Source organism: Mobula birostris, chromosome 2, assembly GCF_030028105.1.
Source record: "Mobula birostris isolate sMobBir1 chromosome 2, sMobBir1.hap1, whole genome shotgun sequence".
In the NCBI taxonomy this organism is placed as follows: Eukaryota; Metazoa; Chordata; class Chondrichthyes; order Myliobatiformes; family Myliobatidae; genus Mobula; species Mobula birostris.
The window spans coordinates 129,172,792-129,198,327 of record NC_092371.1 but is presented as its reverse complement, the minus strand read 5'-3'; the positions used below and the strand labels follow the sequence as shown (position 1 = coordinate 129,198,327).

At 42.6% G+C, this 25,536-nt stretch overlaps 1 protein-coding gene across 4 annotated transcripts in view; it reads right to left on the bottom strand.

Annotated features, from left to right (window-relative positions):
- LOC140190969 (CSC1-like protein 2) overlaps positions 1–25,536 on the bottom strand; it is a 205,201-nt gene that overhangs the window by 10,966 nt on the left and 168,699 nt on the right. For 3 of the 4 annotated variants that reach the window (XM_072247993.1, XM_072247986.1, XM_072248002.1), the window contains exons 20-23: positions 20,799–20,904; positions 10,304–10,471; positions 5,952–6,067; positions 1,569–1,628 (exon numbers count right to left, since the gene is read on the bottom strand). In XM_072247993.1, the coding sequence (XP_072104094.1) occupies positions 1,569–1,628; positions 5,952–6,067; positions 10,304–10,471; positions 20,799–20,904 (450 nt within the window). The remainder of the gene's footprint in view (positions 1–1,568; positions 1,629–5,951; positions 6,068–10,303; positions 10,472–20,798; positions 20,905–25,536) is intronic. The other variant, XM_072248012.1, reaches the window with a different exon arrangement.

Here is a 25,536-nt window from a genome sequence, read left to right as displayed (position 1 = left end):
GAATGTTCCTTGATCCCTAAGAGAAAATTCAACCATTATATCTATAGATCCTTTCATGCCCCTTCTCACCTCTGTTATTTCAGAGTGAGCTCAGGTAAATATTCTCTGTGGATTATGATTTGGTAAAAAAAAGAAATTATTTCAAGCGTTCAGAGTTGTGCATAATTAATGATCAAATATATTCATGACAGATCAATAACAGCAATAAAGGAATCAAGTGATAAGGAAATGCCTCATGCAACAACAGATTCAAGGGGCTGCATGAACTGCTGATTCTTTTTTGGACGTACGATCTAGGGGAAGTACTCCAACAACTTCCATCGGATGAAAGTGTCAAAGAACACCACTGGAGATCAGCAATCTGCTTTCATAGTTAGGGCAAAGTTTCAACAACAGGGTTGGGTTACATTTATTTTCAATCCCCTTTTGCTTCCTGAAGCTTTGTGGTCCTTGTGCTCTGACAATGGTGCTAGATAAAGAATGCCAGGGTATTAGGGGGCAGGGGGTCATGACTGTGCAGCAATTAGCGTGGATGTGTCAGCTCCAGGTAACCCAGGTTTGACCGTGGGTGGTGGTGGGAGAATATGCTGTCAATGGGAATGGTCCTCACTTTTCTCTCATATAAAATATTTAAAATCATGATGAGAAAGTTTAACCAGAGGAGGACATTTGTCCCATATACATGCTGGCCCAAAAATGGAACAACTTAATCCCATTTCTCAGCAATGGCAGTGCAGAAAATACCTGGAGTTACAGCATCCTGACAGTCTGATAGGATAAAGGTATCTGATGAAGACAGCTGGAAGAAGATTTCTCTGGAGAACATAACCACCTCCTTCCGACCAACAATCAATATCATTTCATTCAGGAATGACTCCAACCATTTTTTTTCTTTGAAAGGCATTAAAGATAGTTGTTTACTTTTTTGCTACATTTCAGTCCAACTAATTTATCTCTGGTTCCACATTCAACCCATGTCCATGTCTCAGTGAGGCTTGTGATGAACTCTGGGACATCATTCTTAACCAAGCCTATGCTGGACAGGTACTGACAAGTAACTGGTGCTTGACTACTGAAATTATTTTAGAAGAGCAATGTGTTGGGATCTAAATTCGCACTATATTTGCTATTGGACCAATGAAAAGTGATTATGGAATAGTATTAACAAGATCGGCTATGACTGTAATTAATGGTGGAGCAGGACTGAAGGGCCAAAATGGCTGTCTCTTGTTCTTTTTTTCATATACAAGTAGGAAATAAGTGCGCCCAAATTTCGTAAACAGAAATACCAGCGCTTGTATGCTGCATACAGCTCCTTTAATCTGCACAGCTCAACTAAATGTAGGTTAGTTTGTTTCTGGGAAGTCCTGCCAGCATAATAGAGAGCAAATTGAAAGAAACTTTTCCTATAAGAATTCCCCATGTGAAATGGAATGACAGGAAAAAGACCCAACATGCAAAAATCAAGTCAAGGTTTCAAGTTTGATTGTTATATATCATCATGAGCTGCAAGAATGACTTGGTAGAATTAGTCAGAGTTAATTCCCAAACACTGTGGTGAGAATTACCAGTGTCCTGTAACAGGATTCATCCTCGGTACTTATTGCATCTCCTCGAGTGGAGGTTTGCTGAAAATCAATACGGAATATTAAATTATCTGTAATTGGAAAAAAGTTCTAAGGGTCATTTTAAAGTTAGTACTAAGAAACTTACTTCCCTCCTCTATTAAAAAGTGACTTCAATCCTGGCTCGCTTACTAGAATCTACATCAGTACAGTACAGTACAGGACCAGGACCTACAACCAACCACATCTGACATCAATACAAACTAATCCCATCTGCTGGAATGTAGCTTATATCCTTCCACTCCCTGCCTGCTCATATGCCTGTCTAAATGCTGCTGAACTTAACCTCAGTTGTGTTCTGGGAAAAAGATAAAAACGTGCCAGTGTTTCCACTCAGGCACCCTCATGCTTTGAGATCAGAGTCAGTGAGCATTGGGGTGGTGTCCCAGATGGCAGATAGATGGATCAAAAAGTGCACAATATGCAATTCTTTCAGAGGGAGGTAAATATTGGGGCAGAAGTTTCAATTACTTGAAACCAAGGAGAGAAACAATCAAAATAATATACATGTTAGGAGTGTATAAGAATACTTGAGGAGTGGATGAATCTCTACGGTAGAGTGCCCCTGATCTACATAGAAACATAGAAAACCTACAGCACAATACAGGCCCTTAGGCCCACAAAGCTGTGCTGAACATGTCCCTAACTTAGAAATTACCTAGCGTTATCTGTAGCCCTCTATATTTCTGAGCTCCATGTACTTGTCCAGGAGTCTCTTAAAAGACCCTATTGTATCCTCCTCCACCACCATTGCTGGCAGCCCATTCTACACACTCACCACTCTCTGTGTAAAAAAAAACTTACACCTGATATCTCCTCTGTACCTACTTCCAAGCACCTTAAAACTGTGCCCACTCGTGCTAGCCATTTCAGCTCTGCGAAAAAGCCTCTGACTATCCACACGATCAATGCCTCTCATCATCTTGTACACATCTATCAGGTCACCTCTCATCCTCCATCACTCCAAGGAGAAAAGGCCAAGTTCACCCAACCTATTCTCATAGGGAATGCTCCCCAATCCAGGCAACATCCTTGTAAATCTCCTCTGTACCCTTTCTATGGTTTCCACATCCTTCCTGTAGTGAGGCGACCAGAACTAAGCACAGTACTCCAAGTGAGGTCTGACCAGGGTCCTATATAGCTGCAACATTACCTCTCGGCTCCTAAACTCAGTCCTACAGTTGATGAAGGCCAATGCACCGTAGCTTTCTTTACGAGAGAGTCAACCTGCGTAGCAGCTTTGAGTGTCCTATGGACTCAGATCCCAAGATCCCTCTGATCTTCCACACTGCCAAGAGTCTTACCATTAATACTATATTCTGTCATCATATTTGACCTACCAAAATGAATCACCTCACACTTAATTGGGTTGAACTCCATCTGCCACTTCTCAGCCCAGTTTTGCATCCTATCAATGTCCCGCTGTAACCTCTGACAGCCCTCCAGACAATCCATAACACCTCCAACCTTTGTGTCATCACATATATTGCAGACTTGAACTTTATGACTTAAACAAGTTGCACTGGAGAACAAGTAGGTTCAAGTGGCCTCAACATATCTAGGGTAGAGCAGCTCGAACAGCTCCTCCGATGATTGACATGGCAAATTGTTCAGGGGTTCTCACTGACTCATGTGAAACAAAGGAAGGCAAGGTTACCTGCAGAATTCTAGCCCAACCCAGAATCATTTTATGAAAATGATTAGGAGAAAGAAATGATCCCAACAAATGGAAGGAGATACAACTTCCCTTGACCATCTCCTGCAGACCCTCTAAAGATGTGGAGGTCAATGCTAGCTAAACTGTCGACTGGGCACTAATACCAGATGAGAAGGGGAAAATCAAAATCTCCATTGGCTAACTTCAACAGCATTTCAGTGTACATTATGTACTGAATGATGCATTATTCTGTTATTGAGGCAAGTCTGCCTTTAAGGTGGTTTACATGCTACTGGAGTAAACATGCACATTTGTGCATATAACACGGAGGATGTTTGTTTGGCTCATCATCAAACACTAACTAACTTGTACAGATGTCGAAGGCATCCTGACTGGTTGCATCAGGGTCAGGTACGGCTATTCAAATATGCAGGAATGTGAAAAGCTGAAGAGAGTAGTGGACTCTGCCCATGTACTACTGGCACATCTCTCCACACCACTGGTAGTACCTACATGAGGCACTGTCTCAAGAAGGCACCAGCCAACAAAGATCCACACTATCTGGGCCATGCCATCTTTGTGCAGCTACCATTGGCCAGATGGTACAGAGAAGCCTGAGGTCCCACACCACCAGGTTCAAGAAAAGCAACTTCCAGAAGACCACGTGACATGGGAGCAGAATTAGGCCATTCAGCCCATTAACCCTGCTCTGCCATTTCATTATGGCTGATCCAGTTCCCTCTCAACCTCATTTTCCTGCCTTCTCATAACTTTTCATGTCCTGACTAATCAAGAACCTATCGATCTTTGGCCTTAAATGTACCCAGTATTTTGGCCTCCACAGGCACCCGTGGCAATAAACTCCACAGATTCACCAACCCCTGGCTAAATAAATTCCCCATCTCTATTCTAAATGGATGGTCCTCTATTTTAAGATTGCGCCCTCTATTCCATCTGCCACCTCTTTGCCTAATCTCCTAATCTGTTTATGATCTGCTGCAACTTCTCTGCTTCCTCAACACTACCTGCCTTTCCATCCATCTTCCCTTCAACCATTTGGTTCTTGAACCAAATGGCAAAAACCCTGATCACCACAATTTAGCAACACAATGAACACTGAAATACTTTGTGTTCTAGTTGTGTTTTCTTACAAAAAAATTGTGCATAATTTATGTTGTTTTTCTTGTGAATGCTGCTTATATGATGCTATGTGCCTGTGATGCTTCTGAAATTATGTTTTTCATTGTACCTGTTCATACATGTACTTGTGCGCATGACAATAAACAGCACTTCAACTTTGAACTCCAGAGGAGCAAGGATGTTGTCAACTTTAATTAGCATAGTTTTCCTGTTTAGCCTACTTAATGAGTGTGAAGGGTACGGGTACGGGTAAGGGTTAGGATGCGAGTATGCGGGCAGTGGGCAAAATATCTCCCTAGTGTTTGTGGATCTTGTACTGGAGATGCAGTATCACTTTACGCTGCCACTTTGTTTACGTTGTCATCATCTCAGTCCCCAACTTTCCTTTACTGGGATCTTCCTCCTCTTTAACCTCCATTCTGGAGTTTAAGTTAGAATGGTGGAGTTATTGCCTATGGATAGTGTTTTGGATTTGGGGTCTTTTTTATAGGGACTGTGTGCTGTGATCCGGGGGTTGTGCGGTAGCTAATTGAGGGGTGTTGTGGAGAGGTACACGCATGAGGGTAGAGTTAGGTAATGGGGGTTGATGATTCACGGCGAAGGGAGGTGGGTTGGGGTGGCAAATGGCATTGCAGGGTGGGGTTTGCACCTGCAGCAGGGGGGAGGGCTGAAATAGGAGCCTAACTGCTGGTGATAGTGGGTGAATTTGGCCCTTTGATGGGGTGAGGGCTTGGGTTTATGGGGGTGTGTAGCAGGGTTGGAGATGTTACGTTTAGGGGTAGGGTAAAGGACTGTTACATTAGCCCTTTTGTGTGGTGTGGTTTGGGTTACTTGGGTGCTGTCCAGTTTAGTTGGGGTGTGCGGTCCATTGGAAGTTATGGTTAGGGTGAATGGTAGGGTTGGGGATGTTTGTGGGGTGGAGGGTAAAGGGCTGTTACATAAGCCCTTCTGTGTGGTGTTATTTGGGGTGCTGTCCGGTTTAGTTGGGGTGCGCGGTCCATTGGAAGTTATGGTTATGGTGAATGCTAGGATTGGGGATGTCTGTGGGGGTGGTACGGTGCTGGTGATGTGGGTGAACCTGGCTCTCGGGTGGGGAGAGGACTAGGGTTTATGGGGGTGTGCTGAAGGGTTGGAGGTGTTAGGTTGAGGTGTATCGCTGGGTAGTGGGGTCACGGGACCTTGCGGTGGTGGGAGGGTTAGGGTTAGGGTTAGAGCACCCAAACCAATGGTGTAGTGGAGTGAACTTGGCCCCCCAGTGGAGAGAGGGCTCAGGTTTATGGGGGTGCATAGGATGGGTGAAGTCGTTATGTTTAGGGATATGGCCGAGGAATGTGCACTCAGGCCATGGAGGGTGGGAAGAAAAGGAGCATGGGGTCCAGCACTAAGTAGGCCCCTTTGTGGGGGTGTGGCCAGGGTTCACTTGGGCACTGTCTGGTTTAGTTGGGATTGGGGTTAGGGTTAGCCAGATCAGTAAATGAACATCATTATCAAGGTTGCCAACCATACAAACCAGATGAAAAGTCGCTTACCTTATAGTTATGAGCACTGAGATATTTGAAATGGCCAAAACAGACATGAGAGAGGCAGATAACGATAGTGACCACCAGCACAACAAATGTAAACATGGACGTAGCAGCCAAGAATCCTGAAAATAATGATAAATTATTTAAGGTTATTATAGCGACATAGTGTATCTTCAACAGTGGCACCCTCAACAACAAAGTACTCCAAGTGAAGTCACTGCTGCAACAGGGGGAAGCAAATACTTGTAGGGATTTTAAGACAAGAATTCAAATTTTTAAAACTTCAAAGCAATCAGTGATTAGCCAGTTAGGTCAGTGACCATGGGAAAGATGAGAAAACAGATACAAGTGCACTTGGTTATGCTGGAAGCAGATGTCAAACTGCAGTCTTAGTTGAGGAAATAATTTGAACAATTAACAAATTGTTAGCCAGTGCACTTCAGTCTAACAAATTGATTTGTTAGACTTAATTGCACTGTACTTGATATCTGTGGCAGTGATCAGCTATCGCTAGTTAGCTCTGAGATGTGTGAACAAGCACTCCAAGCTGCATGCCAAAATGGACAGAAGCCAAGCACAGAACCACTACTCAGACTTAGCATTACAAGTGCAGGAACAAGAATGAAAGTGACAAGGTACACTAAACTACATTATGTACGATGTAGAAGAATGGAAAAGATAGAGTGCATTCTTAACACAATGGATTTTTAGCCACAATCTATTAATTGCATGGACACTCTTACTGATGTCGTTCACATATGTGAATGCAACCCTCATTCAAATTTGCAGAAGTCCAGACTTCTGAATACATCCATCCACTCAGAAAGATGAAGTCAAACATGGAAACAGGCCCTTCAGCCCAACTCATCCATGCTAACCAAGATACCCATCTATGCTAGTCCTATTTACCGGAGTTTGGCCCACATCTCTTTAAACCTATATTTTACCTGTCCAATTGTCCATTAAATGGTGTTCTATCCTCCTTAACTAATTCCTCCGGCAGCTCATTCCATTTACTCACTACCCTGTGTGTGGAGAAAGTGCTCCTCAGGTCCATTTTAAATCTCTCCCCTCTCATCTTAAAGCTTTGCTCTCAAGTTTTTAATTCCCTTTTACTGGGAATGAGACTGCATTCTCACCTTCAATCTCATGTTTATTTGACCTGGAATTAATTGTGCTTTGCGGAAGAGGGCTGCAAATGTTTGCTAACATTCATTTGGCAAGATACTGCTTACTTCATGCCTAAAAGGGCAGGCTTCAATCTGTAAACTTTGCCCCAGGTCCTCAACTTCTTAAACTGCAGAAATTGTGTTGCTATCTCTTCTATCAATTCCTTTTGGCATCTGGAAAGCATTAATATCAAACTTCTGAATTCTAGACAACATAAAATGGCAGGTTTCTGGGAAATGGAATAATAAGTGGCTGACTGAAGACTGTAGTGGCTTATCATCCAGTCATTGAGGCAGGAGACGGGGTTTAAATAAAAGGAAGGAAGGAAGAGTTTAAGTTTCTGCTGAGTTTTGAATGTGGACCTGTTTCTGGTATCAATCCAATTAGACTAACCAAGGATTTGGGGGGAAAAAAGCATTAGGAGATATTGTGGGTGCAAAACTTTTGAGATGGTCACTCTTATTATTTTGTAAGACAGTCAGCAATCTGAGAAACCTTGGGGGTTAGAAACTGCGGGAGGAAGGAAAGTAATACCAATATAGACAATTCTTAGAAAAATAGAGGGCTATGGGTAACCCTAGGTAATTTCTAAGGTAAGGACATGCTTGGCACAGCTTTGTGGGCTGAAGGGCCTAAATTGTGCTGTAGGTTTTCTATGTTTCTGTAATTCCTTCTTTCCCCCCATAACCTCTGGTAAATGTACATTGTACTCCCTCTAAAGCCATCCAGTCAGTCTCCATGTCACAATTCTTTTGTTGCTTCTTACTTCTTAACATCCATGTTTCTCTCTGGCTCCCCATCTGAGCAGGGTGGAAATTGATTTGGCATAAAATTACATACTTCTTTGAGCACCTCCTATGGCTTTACATTATTTAAAGAGATTTGTCCAGTTTACCACACACTGCCAGTCTCATCCCATAAAACGTTGCCTAATAGTTCTATAATTTGACTATATTTTATTGGCCCTTTTGAAACTATGACTTTAAGAGATTTCTACCCCTAGCACAGATTTCAATGAGTGGCAGAGCAATTAGCATTACTGTCTCATGGCTCCAGAGATCTGCATTAGATCGTGACCTCTGATGCTGTCTGTGTGGGGTTTGCACACTCTGTGACTACCAGATTTTCCTGGTTGTCTCTGTTATCCTCCCATACTCCAAAGTAGTGCTGATAGATTAATTAACTATTGTAAGTGACCCTCAGTGAAGGAAAAGATTCAAAAAAAATTTAAAGGACACACAAGATTAAGTACATGGCAAGGGTACAGAGAAAAGATGAGGCACAGTTTTTCCTCGGGGTTCCTAGGCTGGAGCCAACATAATTCCAATGGCTTGTTTATGTAAAGAAGTATGTTTTATTTTAAACTAAACTTGGTTCAATATTCATTACTAAACCTCAAATGAACTGTTTTATTATTAACTCTGCGCTAGCTTCTTTGAAGAGCAACCCAATTATTTACATAACTGTAAAGCCACAGTCCCTAGAATAATTTTACTTAAAATTTAAACATTTATAAACAAGGTGATCATTTTAACACGTGCACTAATTACAGTGCCTGTCATGTTGCAGGTTAACATGTCTTAGCCATTAGTACAATAGACAGACTCTAAAGTGAAGAATTCATAATAACCACTATGCTTTTTGTTTAAGGGTGTAAATACAATCACAGGTCTGCCCAGGTTACTATGTACAGTTTGTGCATTCAAATGAGAACTTGGGAAGATGGATGGGATGGGTTTGCTGGCTGCTGCAGGGCTGCAGGTATCTTTTGCCACGTGGGAAACCAGCTTAAGAACAGTTCACAGGAATGGAACTCTTCTGTAGCCTGGTCAGGACATGTATCAAGAACACAAACTTAACTATATAAGTCACTTCTTTGTCAGTTATAACAACACCTAGCTATTTCTGAAAAAAAAACAGGGGTGGCACAGTGGTTAGTCCTGCTCCAGTGAGCAGGGTTTGACCCTGATCTCCAATGCTGCATGGAGTTTGCATTTTGTCCCTGTGATCACGTGGGTTTTCTCTAGGTGTTCTAGCTCCCAAAAGTGTATGGATTGGTAAGTTAACTGGCCTCTGGAGTAAGTGAGTGGTAGAACATGGAGGGTGCTGATGAATACCGGACAATACAAGAGACTGGTGCAACGTGATGATTGGTGTGGACTTCATTAGCCAAGGGGTGCTTTGTGCCTTTGACTTCAGGATTTCATATTTTGATACACTGGATGACCAGTATGAAAGGAAGTTCATGTCTTTCAAGCTAGGAAACAGAGATTATCAGCAATTTGTCAGAGACAAGATGGCAGTGATAAGTGCAACTCTTTGAATGCAGTTCAGATGGGAATCATCAAATATTCCCATTTAGGACTACTACAGATGAAATCCAGTCACAGCCATGGGAGCTTCAGTAAGCAGCATCATTTTAATATGTTTGAAAAATCTATCGACACTCAAAAATCAGCAGATCCCCAACTGCTGACTCGGGTCACGAGTACAGCTCCCCTTTAGGGAAAAGGAAGTGGGATTTAGATTAGATTAGATTCAACTTTATTGTCATTGTGCCGAGTACAGATACAAAGCCAATGAAATGCAGTTAGCATCTGACCAGAAATGCAAAGAATAGTATTATTTACAAAATAACTGTGAATAAAAAGTAAGTGCCACAGCACACAAATATAAAAGTACTGAGACAGTACAATATGGGTGCAATACTGCTTAGCACTGTGATGGGAGGTTCAGCAGTGTCACAGCCTCAGGGAAGAAGCTCTTCCTGTGCCTGCTGGTGTGGGAGTGGAGGCTCCTGTAGCGCCTACTGGATGGGAAGAGAGAAAAGGAAGTGTGGAAGATGCAATTGAAATGCAGATACCTTAGACCCCTAAATCCTGACTATCCTGCTGGTGAATGTACAGTCTCTGGAAATCAAAATTGAAGACCTCAGGAGCGATTTTGTAGTATGACAGAGACTGCTGTGTATTTTACTTCATGGAAGCTTGCTGAACTAGAATGCAGTTGTGCTTGGAAGTGAGAACGAGGCACAGTGTAAGTGGGTGCAAGCAGCAGCTTTGGTATTTGTAAGAAAGGTAGGACCTGTACTTATATTTGCACCTTAGCATTGAAAGCATAGTGGTCAAATGTGCTTGTTATTGTAGATACTTTTGTTTCCGGCTGGTGATGCATGACAATCATCTCACCTGTTCTTACGGTGGAGAAGAAAAGTAGACATAGCAGGCAGAGAATGGGAGCCGCCACCACCTGATTCACTGCACCGGAGTGGATCTTCTTATCCAGCTTAGCAGGCAGGTAAGCATAGTACAGATTGTAACGATCCACCAAATGTTTCAAAAGCATGTACATTAAACCTGATGGTAAAAAAAACCACCTTTGAACATACTATAAAATGACAAATATATAGTCGGTACAACATTACCTTGGTTCTGTGTTCTTCTTGCATGCAAACCTTTAGTACATAGATACACAGAAAACTACAGCACATACTATAAAATGACAAATATATAGTCGGTACAACATTACCTTGTGTTCTTCTTGCATACAAATCTTTAGTACATAGAAACAGCACAATACAGGCCCTTCGGCCACAAAGCTGTTCCGAACATGTCCTCACCTTAGAAATTACCTAGGGTTACCCACAGCCCTCTATTTTTCTGAGCTCCATGTACCTGACCAGGAGTCTCTTAGAAGACCCTAATGTATCCGTCTCCACCACCGTCACTGGCAGCCCATTCCACGCACTCACCACTCTCTGCGTAAAAAAAACTTACCCCTGATATCTCCTCTGTACCTACTTCTAAGCATCTTAAAACTGTGCCCTCTAGTGATAACCATTCCATCCCTGAGAAAAGCCTCTGACTATCCACATGATCAATGCCTCTCATCACCTAGCAATGAGGGAATACCTTTTAACAATGAGGGAATATTGAAAGCAGGGAGGCTGGGCAAAGTCTTAGGTATTGGGAGAGCTTAGCAGAGATAGGGGGAAAGATTTTTAGACTTTTAGCAAATGAAAGACTGAGACAGATACAGGTGGGAAAAGAGAGGACTGAGAAAACAGACATAGTGAAGACATGGCGATGAAGTGCTCTGTAGGCAAACACAGCAGTGAAATATAACATCAGGAAAAGACCACCATTTGGCACTTTGAGCTTGCTTTGCCATTTCAGTAAGTCCATGGCTGACCATCCAACTTAACAGCTTTTTCCTTTCAAGCTTCCAGGTCCCATAATTGCTCCAAAGTCCAAATTGATCTCAGTTTTAGATGAACAGCTGCTGGGTTGGAAAACTCCAAAGATACAGTACCAGAGTGAAGAAATTTTTCCCCATCTCTGCCTTGTAGGGCCTATCCCATTATCTGTGACCCTGGCTCTGGCACTGCATACAAGGTAAACATCCTCCCCATATTTATCCTACTGAGTACTGTAGATTTTTAAAAAAAAACTCCAGTGGCAGCCTGGCTATCTTGATCTCTGCTTAGATGACAGGCCTGCTGTCCTAGGAGCCAATCTGGCTGAATGTTCACTGCACTCATGCTAAGCACGTTTAATTTTGTTTCAGTAAAACCATAAATAATACACCAGGTTTACTATTACAAAGTCCTCTGTAATTGAACTAAGGCATCCTTAGTCTCATATCTAATTTCTCCAGCAAAATTACAGCATATCATGCCTTTCTGAATGCCATACCTATTGGCATTTAGTGACCTGTGTACAAGGACACCAAGCTCTTTGAACCTTAAAACTTCCCAGTATCTGATATTTAAAAAAAAAATCTGTATGTTCAGAATTCAAGATTAAAAAGCCAGGATGGGACTGAACTTGGAGGTGAAGTTGTTGGAGTCCTCACTATCTTTTAGGTAGCAGATATACTGTGTCTGCCAAGATAGCTGGGTGCTTCCTGCACTAGAGGAATGCTCCAGTCCACCCTTGCAATAGCAGCAGCTTATTAATGTTAAGCTGAGTGGAGATTTGTTGGAAGTTTATAAAATTATAGGAGGCATAGGTAGAGTAGACAGCCAGTATCTATTTCCTAGAATTGACGTGTAGTACCAGAGGTGAGAGGAGTAAAGTACAAGGGAGAAGGTTGAGGCAAGTTCTTTTTTTAAACAACAGAGTGGCAGAGGCCTGAAATACACTTCCAAAGGTGGTGGTAGGCCACATAGCACACAAGACTCTTAGATAGGCACATGAAAATGTAGAAAAGGGAGAGATATTTATTTATTTATTAAGATACAGTGCCGAGTAGGCCCTCTGAGCCACACCAGTCAGAAATCCCCCAACTTAATGCTAGCCTAATCACGAGACAATTTACAGTGACAAATCAACCTATCAACTGGCACATCTTTGGACTGCAGGAAGAAACGGGAGCACCCAAAGGAAACCCATGCGGTCATGGTGAGAGCATTCAAACTCCTTGCAAGCAGCAGCGGGAATTGAACCCAGGTCACCTGTATTGTGAAGCATTGTGCTAACCTCTACGTTACCATGCTGTCCTACGGTCAATGGTCAATGTGAAGGGAGTACAATGGAAAAGGGAGACCTTGAAGTTCAAGTGCACAATTCGCTGAAAACAGTGTCACAAGTAGACAGAGTGGCCTTACGCTTTGAAGACTAAATAATAATTCTGTCTCACCCACAGTGGTCAGAGTTCTGAGTATAGGAGTTGTGACATTATGTTGCTATTGTACGAGTTGCTGATGAGTGCGGAAAGAGGGATTAGATTAATTAGAAGTCACCTACTGAATTAGTTTGGCACAACAACAAAGACTTAAAGGTCTGCCAGGTGCTGTACTGCTCTAGGTTTTACGTTACCTGACAAGTGGTAGAATAAATGTGAACCTGAGGTACTGATCATGTGTAGACTAAAAGAATAACACTGCAGGCAGAAGAGGTTGGCTTCTATTTCTATGACTTAAAAGCCACTTAAATTAAGGCAGGCTACTCTCATTTCATTAGATCAACTTTATTGGGTCTCCCAAAAGAGATCTAGAAGATTATAAGGCCAGCAGGAAGGAGCTTAAGAATGAAATTAGGAGAGCCAGAAAGGGCCACGAGAAGGCCTCGATGGGCAGGATTAACGAAAACCCCAAGGCATTCTACAAGTATGTGAAGATCAAGAGGATAAAATGTGAGAGAATAGGACCAATCAAGTGTGACAGTGGAAAAATCTGCATGGAATCAGAGGAATTAGCAGAGGTACTTAATGAATACTTTGCTTCAGTATTCACTACGGAAAAGGATCTTGGCGATTGTGAGGTTGACTTACAGTGGACTGAGAAGCTTGAGCATGTAGATATTAAAGAAGAGGATGTGCTGGAGCTTTGGGAAAGCATCAAGTTGGATAAGTCACCGGGACCAGATGAGATGTACCCCACGCTACTGTGAGAGGCAAGGGAGGAGATTGCTGAGCCTCTGGCGATGATTTTTGCATCATCAATGGGGATGAGAGGGGTTCTGGAGGATTGGACGGTTGCGGATGTTGTCCCTTATTCAAGAAAGGGAGTCGAAATAGCTCAGGAAATTACAGACCAGTGAGTTTTACTTCAGTGGTTGGTAAGCTGATGGAGAAGATCCTGAGAGGCAGGATTTATGAACATTTGGAGATGCATAATATGATTAGGAATAGTCAGCATGGCTTTGTCAAAGGCAGGTCGTACCTCACGAGCTTGATTGAATTTTTTGAGGATAAACACGTTGATGAAGGTAGAGCAGTAGATGTAGTGTACAGTGGCATGCAAAAGTTTGGGCACCCCGGTCAAAATTTCTGTTACTGTGAATAGCTAAGCGAGTAAAAGTTGAACTGATTTCCAAAATGCATAAAGTTAAAGATTGCAGCCAAAAGTTCTATTTTAACTTCATCAGTCCACAGGACTTGTTTTCAACATGCATCAGGCTCGTTTAGATTTTCCTTTGAACCTTCTGAAGAGAACTTTTTGGCTGCAATGAGCAGAGGTATGTTTGGAGAAAAAAGGGTGCAGAATTTCATGAAAAGAACCCCTCTCCAACTGTTAAGCACAGGGGTGGATCGATCATGCTTTGGGCTTGTGTTGCAGCCAGTGGAACGGGGAACATTTACTGGTAGAGGGAAGAATGAATTCAATTAAATACCAGCAAATTCTGGAAGCAAACATCACACCGTCTGTAAAAAAAGTCGAAGGTGAAAAGAGGATGGCTTCTACAACAGGATAATGAACCTAAACACACCTCAAAATCCATAATGGACTACCTCAAGAGGTGCAAACTGAAGGTTTTGCCATGGCCCTCACAGTCCCCTGTCCTAAGCATCATCGCGAATCTGTGGTTAGACCTCAAAAGAGCAGTGCATGCAAGACAGCCCAAGAATCTCACAGAACTAGAAGCCTTTTGCAAGGAAGAATGGGCAAAAATCCCCCAAACAAGAATTGAAAGACTCTTAGCTGGCTACAGGAAGTTTTTACAAGCTGTGATACTTGCCAAATGGGGTGTTACTAAGTACCGCCATGCAGGGTGCCTAAACTTTTGCTTCCGGCCCTTTTCCTTTTTTGTTATTTTAAAACTGTAAAAGATGGAATTAAAGAAGTTTTCTTGCTTAAAATATTAAAGAGATGTGTCATCTTTAACTTTATGCCTTTTGGAAATCAGTTCATCTTTTACTCGCTCAGCTATTCACAGTAACAGAAATTTTGACCGGGGTGCCCAAACTTTTGCATGCCACCATATATGGATTTCAGCAAGGCATTTAATAAGGTACTGCATGCAAGGCTTATTGAGAAAGTAAGGAGGCATGGGATCCAAGGGAACATTGCTTTGTGGATCCAGAACTGGCTTGTCCACAGGAGGCAAAGAGTGGTGGAAGACGGGTCATATTCTGCATGGAGGTCAGTGACCAGTGGTGAGCCTCAGGTATCTGTTCTGGGACCTCTACTTTTCGTGATTTTTATAAATGACCTGGATGAGGAAGTGGAGGGATGGGTTAGTAAATTTGCTGATGACACAAAGGTTGGGGGTGTTGTGGATAACGTGGAGGGCTGTCAGAGGTTACAGTGGAACATCAATAGGATGCAAGAATTGGCATATGGAGTTAAACCCGAGTGAGGTTGTTCATTTTGGTAAGTCAAATATGATGGCAGAATATTGTATTAATGGTAAGACTCTTGGCAGCGTGGAGGATCAGAGGGATCTTGGGGCCCGAGTTCATAGGACTCTCAAAACTCTGCGCAGGTTGACTGTGTGGTTACGAAGGCATACGGTGCATTGGCCTTCATCAACCGTGGGATTGAGTTCAAGAGCTGAGAGGTAATGTTACAGCTATATAGAACCCTGGTCAGTCCCCACTTGAGTACTATGCTCAGTTCTGGTCACCTCCCTACAAAAAGGATGTGGAAACCATAGAAAGGGTGCAGAGGAAATTTACAAGGATTGGTGAACATGCCTTATGAGAATAGGTTGAGTGAACTCAGCCTTTTCTCCTTGGAGCGACAAAGGATGAGAGGTGACCTGATAGATATGTATAAGATGATAAGAGGCATTGATGGTGTGGATAGTCAGAGGCTTTATCCCCAGGGCTGAAATGACTAGCATGAGAGGGCAGTTTTAAGGTGCTTGGAAGTAGGTACAGAGGAGATGTCAAGGGTAAGTTTTATACAGAGAGTGGTGAGTGCGTGGAATGGGCTGCCAGCGACGGTGATGGAGGCCGATACGATAGGGTACATGGAGCTTAGAAAAATAGAGGACTATGGGTAACCCTAGGTAATTTCTAAGGAAAGGACATGTTTGGTACAGCTTTGTGGGCCGAAGGGCCTGTATTGTGCTGTAGGTTTTCTATGTTTCTATGTTCCACCATACTTACTAAACAAAGCCCAAAATGCAATAAATGCATAGGGAGAAGCAGAAATGGTTTGAGATGCATTTCCATAACTTAAAGTCAAAACGGCTTCTATAGGGACTTTCTACAGGGGCACAATTGAGAGCACCCTGACTGGCTGTATCACTGCCTGGTATGGGAACTGTACTTTCCTCAATCGAAGGACTCTGCAGAGAGTGGTGCGGACAGCACAGTGCATCTGTAGATGTGAACTTCCTACTATTCAGGACATTTACGAAGACTGGTGTGTAAAAAGGGCTTGAAGGATCATTAGGGACCCAAGTCACCCCAACCACAAACTGTTCCAGCTGCTAACATGGTACCACGGCATAAAAGCCAGAACCAACAGACACTGGGCCAGCCTCTTCCACCAGGCCATCAGACTGCTTAATTCATGCTGACACAATTGTATTTCTATGTTATATTGACTATGCTGTTGTACATAATATTTATTATAAATTGCACATTTAGATGGAGACAAAGATTTTTACACCTCATGTATATGAAAGATGTAAGTAATAAAGTCAAGTCAATTCAATTCTGGTTATAAATGACAAGAAGATATCGTAATTGGCCTTTCTATAAACACATAATCATAGGTTACCTTTGATGGGGATTTGCTTGAAATGTCTCAATCCAATTAGAAAATGAGAGTTTTAATGAGAAATTTACCAACATGAAATGACAATTATTTTATAAACACTGAAAAATGTCTAGTTTCTTTTACAAGGCATCATTGCTAACTTATGGATTTCAAAATTCAATAGAGCCAATAAAAATTACTATTGATAATAAATGTATCAAATTGAAATATCTCCAGTGTGCATCACAGGTGTTCTTCCTGTTGTGCAGAACTTGCATTATAAACTCTTCAAAGAAGAAGAGAACTGTCACCTCCCAAGCATGTTTTTACCCTTCAGCACTCAGTTTCCTGTTTATACTTAATATCTGAACAGTTGAACATTCAAGCAACATGAGAATTAAAATCCACTAGCAATGATGCAGATGCAAAATGACCTCTCTGGTGAGCAGAATTATTGTTCAGTTTTCACATAGGAATGCTGCACATTAGGAAAATGTGGTTTCGATCTCTAATCAAGAGAATGTGGACTGTCATTTCAAATGAGATTACAGGTTGTTGAAAATATGGGAAAATTTAAAAAAAAGGGATTAATGCAGGATTAGTGTAAATGAGTGTTTGATGGTTGGCACAGACTTCGTAGGTTAAATGGCCTGCTCTGATGCTGTATGATGCTACAGTAAATACAAATTAGTGTTCAGCTTTCACCACAGGCTATTTGAACTACTTGACAATACTAGACTACATATACCGGTACCAGTGCACATTAAACCAGCTCTGGTTTAAAATGGTGCTGGTGAGGCACAGCGACGACTTGCTGGAAGCAAACAAAACTTTTAGCTACCTTATTAATCACACACTTTCTTAAAAACAATCACTACAATCAATAGCTTGTAACTTCCCTTTTGGACTTGAGCTTTTGGACTGCCTGTAGAGCCTGGCACTTTAGCAGTGTGAACTGAGGTCTCAATGGTGTGGGACAGTTGCAGTGTGGCGTGTACAGGTCGAATCGAGGTGGCGCAGCCCGTGTCTGAGAGTAGGGAATGAGCCAATGTTTGGAGTAGGCTTGGAGGTGATTTGAAGCAGCAGAACCAAGGCAGAGAGTTGAGACAGCAGGGCCCAGGCCCAAGAGTGAGGAACAGGCCGTTGTTTGACCGATTTAAGTGCAGGGACAGAATGGAAAGGTCAGCATGGGCCAAATTGAGGCAGGAAGTCCCAGGTGTGAGAGCATATCAAAGTAGCAGTATTCCTTTAATTAGTACAGTAACACAGCAGAAGAGCATCAAAAAGCACTTTGTACAACAATTTCTAAAGGCCTGGAGAAGATTATAAAGGTGCAGAGGGACAAAACGACAAAGGGAGTAGAAACTGAATTGAAAAGTTATAATATTTAACCAGGAGGATTGCATGCCTATGTACATGGGGCTGACAGGTGAATGGAATTGTGAGAGTCGGGACATGTAGCTGCTCTGTACACTTTAATTATTGAGCCTTGCCCACTGAAGAGATCACGCTGCCCTATAACCCTCTTTGAAAGCTGTCCAGTTACTAGGCTCCTTTCTGCCAGAAGGGATCTGCAAGAATTTCAAACTTAACACACTTACTCATAAACTTCAATCCCAATGAAATACTTACAGCATTAGTGAAAATGCTGATAGGCACTAAGGGACAAGTTCGCAAGTAAAACAGTGACTCTCACATGGAGGGGTGAAAAATTTCAATGCTTTTATCGTGAGGGTTATTAAGTTGAGGGAGGGTTTGACATTCAATCATCCAGTGGTGTTTTTCTGCCTCCTAGAGTCTTCCCAGCACCTGCCACGAGGTGCTGACACCTGGATAATATTCTGGTACAGCTCTACAAGCGAACAAGTGTCACCAAGCCAACTAATCAATGAGTGCATTATAACTGGGCAGGATCTTTTGTTCGTCTTATTTCCCAGAAGATCCTTTGGGAGCCCTGGCCAATTCTTTGCTTGCTCACACAAAAGTATAGTAGCCATTTTAATCTGGGTTGAGGTCAGTTTCTTTAGCAGTGCGGCATTCGCAGTTTCCATGCTCAGTAACAGACCACGTTGTAGGAAGCTTGCAAATATAAAAAATGAAGTGGAGGATACTATTATGTCAATGCAACCTCCATTGCCTGCACCACAAAGTACCTTTAATTAAATGGGGCCACTAATGCTCTGTAACTAATACACTTTATTGTGGCTCACATGCATTCCCTTGAGAGACATTTTGATTAGCTGTAAACTAATAACTGAAAAATTATTTCATTTATAGTTACAATATCGGGAAGCCAATCACGCTCATTACAAGAACCATGTCCTCATTGCATTGACAGTAATATTCCAGGAGAGGTCACTGTGAACCATATGAAAGCATCAAGTGGGAATTGACACTGAAATATTGGTTTATTCCTGGCACAAGTATCGAGGTATGACAGTCTCCAACCTGACTGCATCGACTTCGATTACTGTAACTTCCAGTAATTTCCCTCCCCACCCCCCCTCCGTTTTACATTCACCATGCTACCTTCCCATTTACCTCTTCTCTTCTCCTCACCTATCACCTCTCGTCCTCCTTCCCTTTCTCCCATGGTCCACTGTCCTCTCCTATGAGATTCCTTCTTTTTCAGCCTTCTACCTTTTCCACCTAACACCTCCCAGCTTCTTACTTCATCCCCCTTCCCTCAGCTTCATCTGTCAATGGCCATCTTGTATTCCTTCCACTACCTCCACCTTCTTAGTCTGGCTCACCCCACTTCTTTTCAAGTCGTGATGAAAGGTTTCACCTAACATTGTAAATCAGCGAGTTGTTTGTTATGTTTCCCCTCTCAGTGTGAAACGGAGACACCTCTTTTTCCTTTATTGGGGGAGGGGGGGGGAAGTAGAGAACGAACGAGAATGCCCCTGTGGTATGTCAAATACCGGGCGAACGGGTAGTCTTTGGGGTACTGCAAGTTGTGTCTTTACTGATGCTTTGCTGCATGCTTGAGTGCTCGGTGGGGGGTGCCAATGCGCTTTTTTTTACTGGTGGGGGAGGGAGAGGGGTTGTTGCTTTGCTGCTGCTTATGCATGGGAGGGGGGAGCTGGGGGGGCTTTGGGGTTCTAACATTTAACTGTCATTCATTCTTTGGGGCACTCCTCTATTTTCATGGATGGTTGCGAAGAAAAAGTATTTCAGGATGTATATTGTATACATTTCTCTGACATTAAATATACCTTTGAAACCTTTGATATGGTGATGGTTAGTCCTTTACATAGATGCTACCCAGACCTGCTGAGTTCTTCCAGCATTTTGGATTTCCAGCATCGGCAGAATTTCTGAGATATAGTGAAAAGCTTTTGTGTTGTCATCCAGACAGCGCCTGACATTATTATTTTTGAGGCAGTGAAAAGAAAACAGGATGTAGAATAGAATGCAGCAGGTAGAGAACAGAAATAAAGGACAAGGGCCACAACAAGGTACTTTGGGAGATCAAGAGCTCATTCTGCTCTAGAGTCTGATAAGTGGGATAGAAGCTGTGCTTGAGCCTGGTGGTTCATGCTCTTAGGCTTCTATATCTTCTGCCTGTCAGGAGGGGGAGGAGAGGGAATGACCAGGGCGGGAGAGGTCCTTGATTATGTTGCCTACTTTTCTGAAATAGTGACAAGTGTAGACAGAGTGGAGGCTGGTATGTGTAATGGACTGGGGTGTACTCACAACTTAACAATTCCTTGTGGCCTTAGGCAGACATTAGCTTTTCTGTTATCCTGCTCTGTGCAGTACACAGACTAACACAGACCTTTCCTCCCTTTTTTAAAAAGCAAAGGCAATTGCATCTCGGATAACCCACCCCCTATATGTGTGACATTGGGGGCAATCCAGTGTTCAAAGGATGCATCAGGGAAACCCATCGTCCGGATCAGACAAAGTCCCCAAATACTGGAAAACCACATAAGAAGCTCACAAACTCAGATGGTGATTCGACATTGAGGTTGCCCAAACCAAAAGTCACATCTGAAATAAAACACTGAGCAGTTCTAGCACAATCCCAGCATCCAGTATAATGCATAGATGAATGTCAGGCACTGAATCGAGAAGAAAGACTATTATTATTCTGTATTTATTATTAGTTAAGCACACTGTTAAGTATGTTTTTAAATCTTGCTGCTGTAATGAAAGAACTTCCCACTCATGATCAATAAAGTATTATTATTTACGGAAGGGGCTGCACTTCTGGGATCATCCAACCTTGTCCATAAAGCACTCACCAAACGGAACGATAATGGGACACGTGATGCTGTAGGTCATAACAACAGTGAAGACACACATCATCCACCCATAAGCTGCTCCAAACTGGAACTCGTATGCTTGATGCTAGAAGAACAAACAATGTACAGTATCACAAACAGCAAAGAAGGGGTAGGCAATGGGTAAACTTTTCCCCCACAGTCGAGGTGCCTTTAACCAGACAGTACAGGTTCAAACTAGGCAGCATTTCTAGGAAGAGGTACAGTCGACATTTCAGGCCGAGACCCTTCGTCCTGACGAAGGGTCTCAGCCTGAAACGTCGACTGTACTTCTTCCTAGAGATGCTGCCTGGCCCGCTGCGTTCACCAGCAACTTTGATGTGTGTTGCTTGAATTTTCAGCATCTGCAGAATTCCTGTTGAGTACAGGTTCAAAGCCCGGAATAAGAAGCTTAAGTAGGATAAAAAGAAAGGATTTTTTCATGCAGAGGGTGGTTTGATTTTGGAACATACTGCTGAAACAGTGGTGGAGGGAGACTCACAATATTAGTTATCTAATTAAGCACATGAATCACAAGGAACAAAAGGTAGTAAACTAGCTGGTGATCAATTGGATTCGTATATATTGATGCTCGATGGTTGCATGGACAGGGTGGGATGAAGAGCCTGGTTTTAGTTATATACCTCTATGGCTTTAAGAATCCCGCAGACAGACACATCAAACCAAACTTCAAAGCTCAGCAGTAATGCCTGCTAATCTTAAACTCTACAGACCAGCTGGATAGAAAGCAGTTAAAGAAGCAAAGGCATTAAAGAGAGGCTTCTGTAAGCAACTTGAGCTTAGCTCACATTATTGAGTTCAAGTCAGTTCACTAACAGAACAAATATTGGCCTGAGTTTAAAAAAAAGCAGTCATAGTTACACAGACTGGAAACAGGATCTTCTGCCCAACTCAACCACACTGACCAAGGTGCTTTCCTCAGCTAGTCCCATTTCCCACCAAAATCTTTCCTATCCATGTACCTGTCCAATGGTCTTTTAATCATAATTGTACCAATCTCTACCAATTCCTCTGGCAGCTTGCTCCATATACTTACTAATCTCTGTGTGAAAACCCACCTCTTAGGCCTTCTTTGGAACTTTCTCTTCTCACCTTAAACCCTTGCCCTCTACCCTGGAAAAAAACAGTGACCATCCACTTCATCTATGCCTCTTGTGCTCTTATAAACCTCCATAAGGTCACTCCTTAATCCCTTCCCTCCAGCGTTAACAGTCCCAGACTACCCAGTCTCTCCAAATAACTCAAGTTTCTGAGTATCCTAGAGAATCTCTAGGATGCACCATCTCTAGTTCATCTTATATTTTCTATAGTATGGCAACCAGAATGGCACACAATATTCCAGGTGTGGTTTTACCAATATTTCTATAGGCAGCTGTTAGTCTCGTGAGACCATGGATTTGCGCCTTATAAGGTTTCCAGGGCGCAGACCTGGGCAAGGTTGTATGGAAGACTGGCAGTTGCCCATGCTGCAAGTCCCCCCTCTTCACGCCACCGATGTTGTCCAAGGGAAGGGAACTAGGGCCGATACAGCTTGGCACTGGTGTCATCGCAGAGCAATGTGTGCTTAAGTGCCTTGCTCAAGGACACAACATGCTGACTCAGCTGAGGCTCGAACTAGTGACCTTCAGATCACTAGACTGACGTCTTAACCACCTGGCCACGCGCCAACACTTACCAATATTTAGTGTAGCTGTAACATGATATCTCAACTCTTCTCAAGATCCTGTACAACGAAAACAAGGGTGCCATATGCCTTCTTCACTACTTTGTCTACAAGTGTCACCACTTTCAGGGATCAATATACCCAGCCCTGGATCATTGCTCTACTATACTTCCCAAGGCACAGTCATTTACTGAACATACCCTGCATTTGTCAGAGTTAAGTTCTGTCAGCAGTTCTGTAGCTCATTTTCTCAGCTGATCTAGATCTTGTTGCAACCTCAGATAACCTTAGCGCTTTCCTTCACACAACCAATTTTCGTGTCACTCTCAAATTTAATCAGGCCACCTACATTATCATCCAAATGGTTAATATAAATGACAAGTAACAGGGAACCCAGCATAGATCCCTGTGCTGTAACAGGAGGTGACACAAACTTGGGTGGTTTTCTCAGAGTGGTGGAGGCTGAGGGGAGATCTGGTAGAGGCATAGATAAAATAGACAGACAATATCTTTTTCCAGGGGTTGAAATATCTAATACCAGAGGGCATACATTTAAGGTGAGAGGTGAGAGCGGTAATTTCAAAGGAGATGTGAGGGGCAAGTTTAAAAAAAAAGTGTTGGGTACCTGGAGTGTGCTACGTGGGGAGGTGGTAGAGGCAGAGACTTTTAAGAGGCATTTAGTTAGACAAATGAATGTGAGGAACATGTAAGGATATGGACATTGTGTAGGCAGACAGATTAGTATAGTTTACTAACTTGATTACTAATTTAATTGGTTTGGTACAACACTGCGGACCAAAAGGCCTGTTTCTCTGCTGTAGTGTTGTATGCACCACTGGGCACAGGCCATCAGTCTGAAAAACAACCATCCTCTAGCCCATGACTTCCATGTCAAGCCAATTTGCGATGCAGTTGATAGCTCACCATGGATCCATGACATCTCATCTTCTAGACCAGTCTACCATGTGCAATTTTGTCAGGTCTTACTAAAGTCCATGGAGACCATGTCAACTGTCCTACTCATCAATTCTTTTGGTCACCTCTTCAAAAAAGAAAAATCAAAGTTTGTGCATGGTGAATTCCCACAGACAAAATTATGATGTCTATTCCTAGTCAGTCCTTGCCTTACCAAATGCAGATAGATTCCATCTCTATGAGTCTCCTCCAGTAACTTGCCCACCACTAGTGTCAGAATCACTGGTCTGCAATTTCCTAGCTTGTTACTGAAGCTCTTAGATTTAGACACATTAGCCACACTTCAGTCTTCTAGTACCTTACTAGTGCTAGGGAAGATACAGAAACCTCTGACAAAGCCCTAACTTCTTACCTTACCTCACCTCCTGCAATATCCGAGGATACACTTGGTCAGATCTCAGGCATTTAATCAGCTATGTGCTGAAGATTAAACCATCTCCTCTTCCGCAATTTTGTAAAACACTGGCAGAATAGTCCATAGTGTTTTCACACCTCAGCCTAGTTGCAGCCTAATCCACTAGGTTGATATTTTCTGAGTTATTTCCACCTGTCCTTTACCCACATGGATGGTTCTTCAGCACTAATCAATTCTCTAACACAAGGCACAAGCAACATACAGATTACAAAAACATCAATAACTCGAGCAGCAGACATTTTTCTAGGGCTAAATATGCTGTACAGAGGAGAATGACAACTAGTCTACAATTTGAGGTTGTAAACTGGATTCGAAATTGGCTGTGTGGGAGAAGACAGAGAGTGGTATTGGATGATTGTTTTTCAGACTGGAGGCCTGTGACTAGTGGTGTGCCTCAGGGATCTGTGCTGGGACCATTGTTATTTGTTGTCTATATCAATGATCTAGATGATAATGTGATAAATTGGATCAGCAAGCTTGCTGATGACACTAAGATTGGAGGTGTTGTGAACAGCGAGGAAGGCTTTCAAAACTTGCAGAGGGATCTGGACCAACTGGAAAAATGGGCCAGAAAATGGCGATGGAATTTAATGCAGACAAGTGTGAGGTGTTGCATTTTGGAAGGACAAATCAAGATAGGACATACACAGTAAATGGTAGGGCACTGAGGAGTGTGGAGGAACAAAGAGATCTGGGAGTTCAGAAACATAATTCCCTGAAAGTGGCGTCACAAGTAAACAGGGTTGTAAAGACGGCTTTTGGCATCTTGGCATTCATAAATCAAAGTATTGAGTATAGGAGTTGGGATGTTCTGATGAGGTTGTACAAGACATTGGTGAGGCCAAATTTGGAGTATTGTGTACAGTTCTGGCCACCTAACTATAGGAAGGATATCAGTAAGATTGTAAGAGTGCAGAGAAGATTTACTAGGATGTTGCTGGGTCTTCAGGAGTTGAGTTACAGGAAAGATTGAACAGGTTAGGACTTTATTCCTTGCAGCGTAGAAGAATGAGGGCGATTCGATAGAGGTTTACAAAATTATGAGGCATATAAACAGTAGACAGAGTAAATGTGAACAGGCACCTTGCACTTAGATTAGGAGAGATAAATACGAGAGGACATGGCTTTAAGGTGAAAGGGGAAAGGTTTAAGGGGAACATTAGGGGGAACTTCTTCACTCAGAGAGTGGTGGGAGTGTGGAACGAGCTGCCATCTGACGTGGTAAATGCGGACTCACTCTTAAGTTTTAAGATTACGTTGGATAGATACATGGATGGGAGAGGTCTGGATTGGTCAATGGGACTAGCGGAATAATGTTTCAGCACAGACTAGAAGGGCCGAATGGCCTGTTTTCTGTGCTGTAGTGTTCTATGGTTCTAATTTGTGATTCGTTTTGTTTGACGCTAAAACTGTCTCTTTGAAGTGGAAACATCTTGCCGATACCAGAATCCCACAAAAGGAAAAAAAAAAGCAAACAGAAAATATTAAACTGCACTTCACTGGTGCTTTTCAATTGATTTCAGTAAAATGGATTCAAAAACTATTTATTCATTGTTTGGTTATCCCGGGGCCAGTGCTTCTCTTATGTAGCTGCAGAAGCCAAAGTAGTTCTTTCATAGAAACACAGAAAACCTAATACAGGCCCT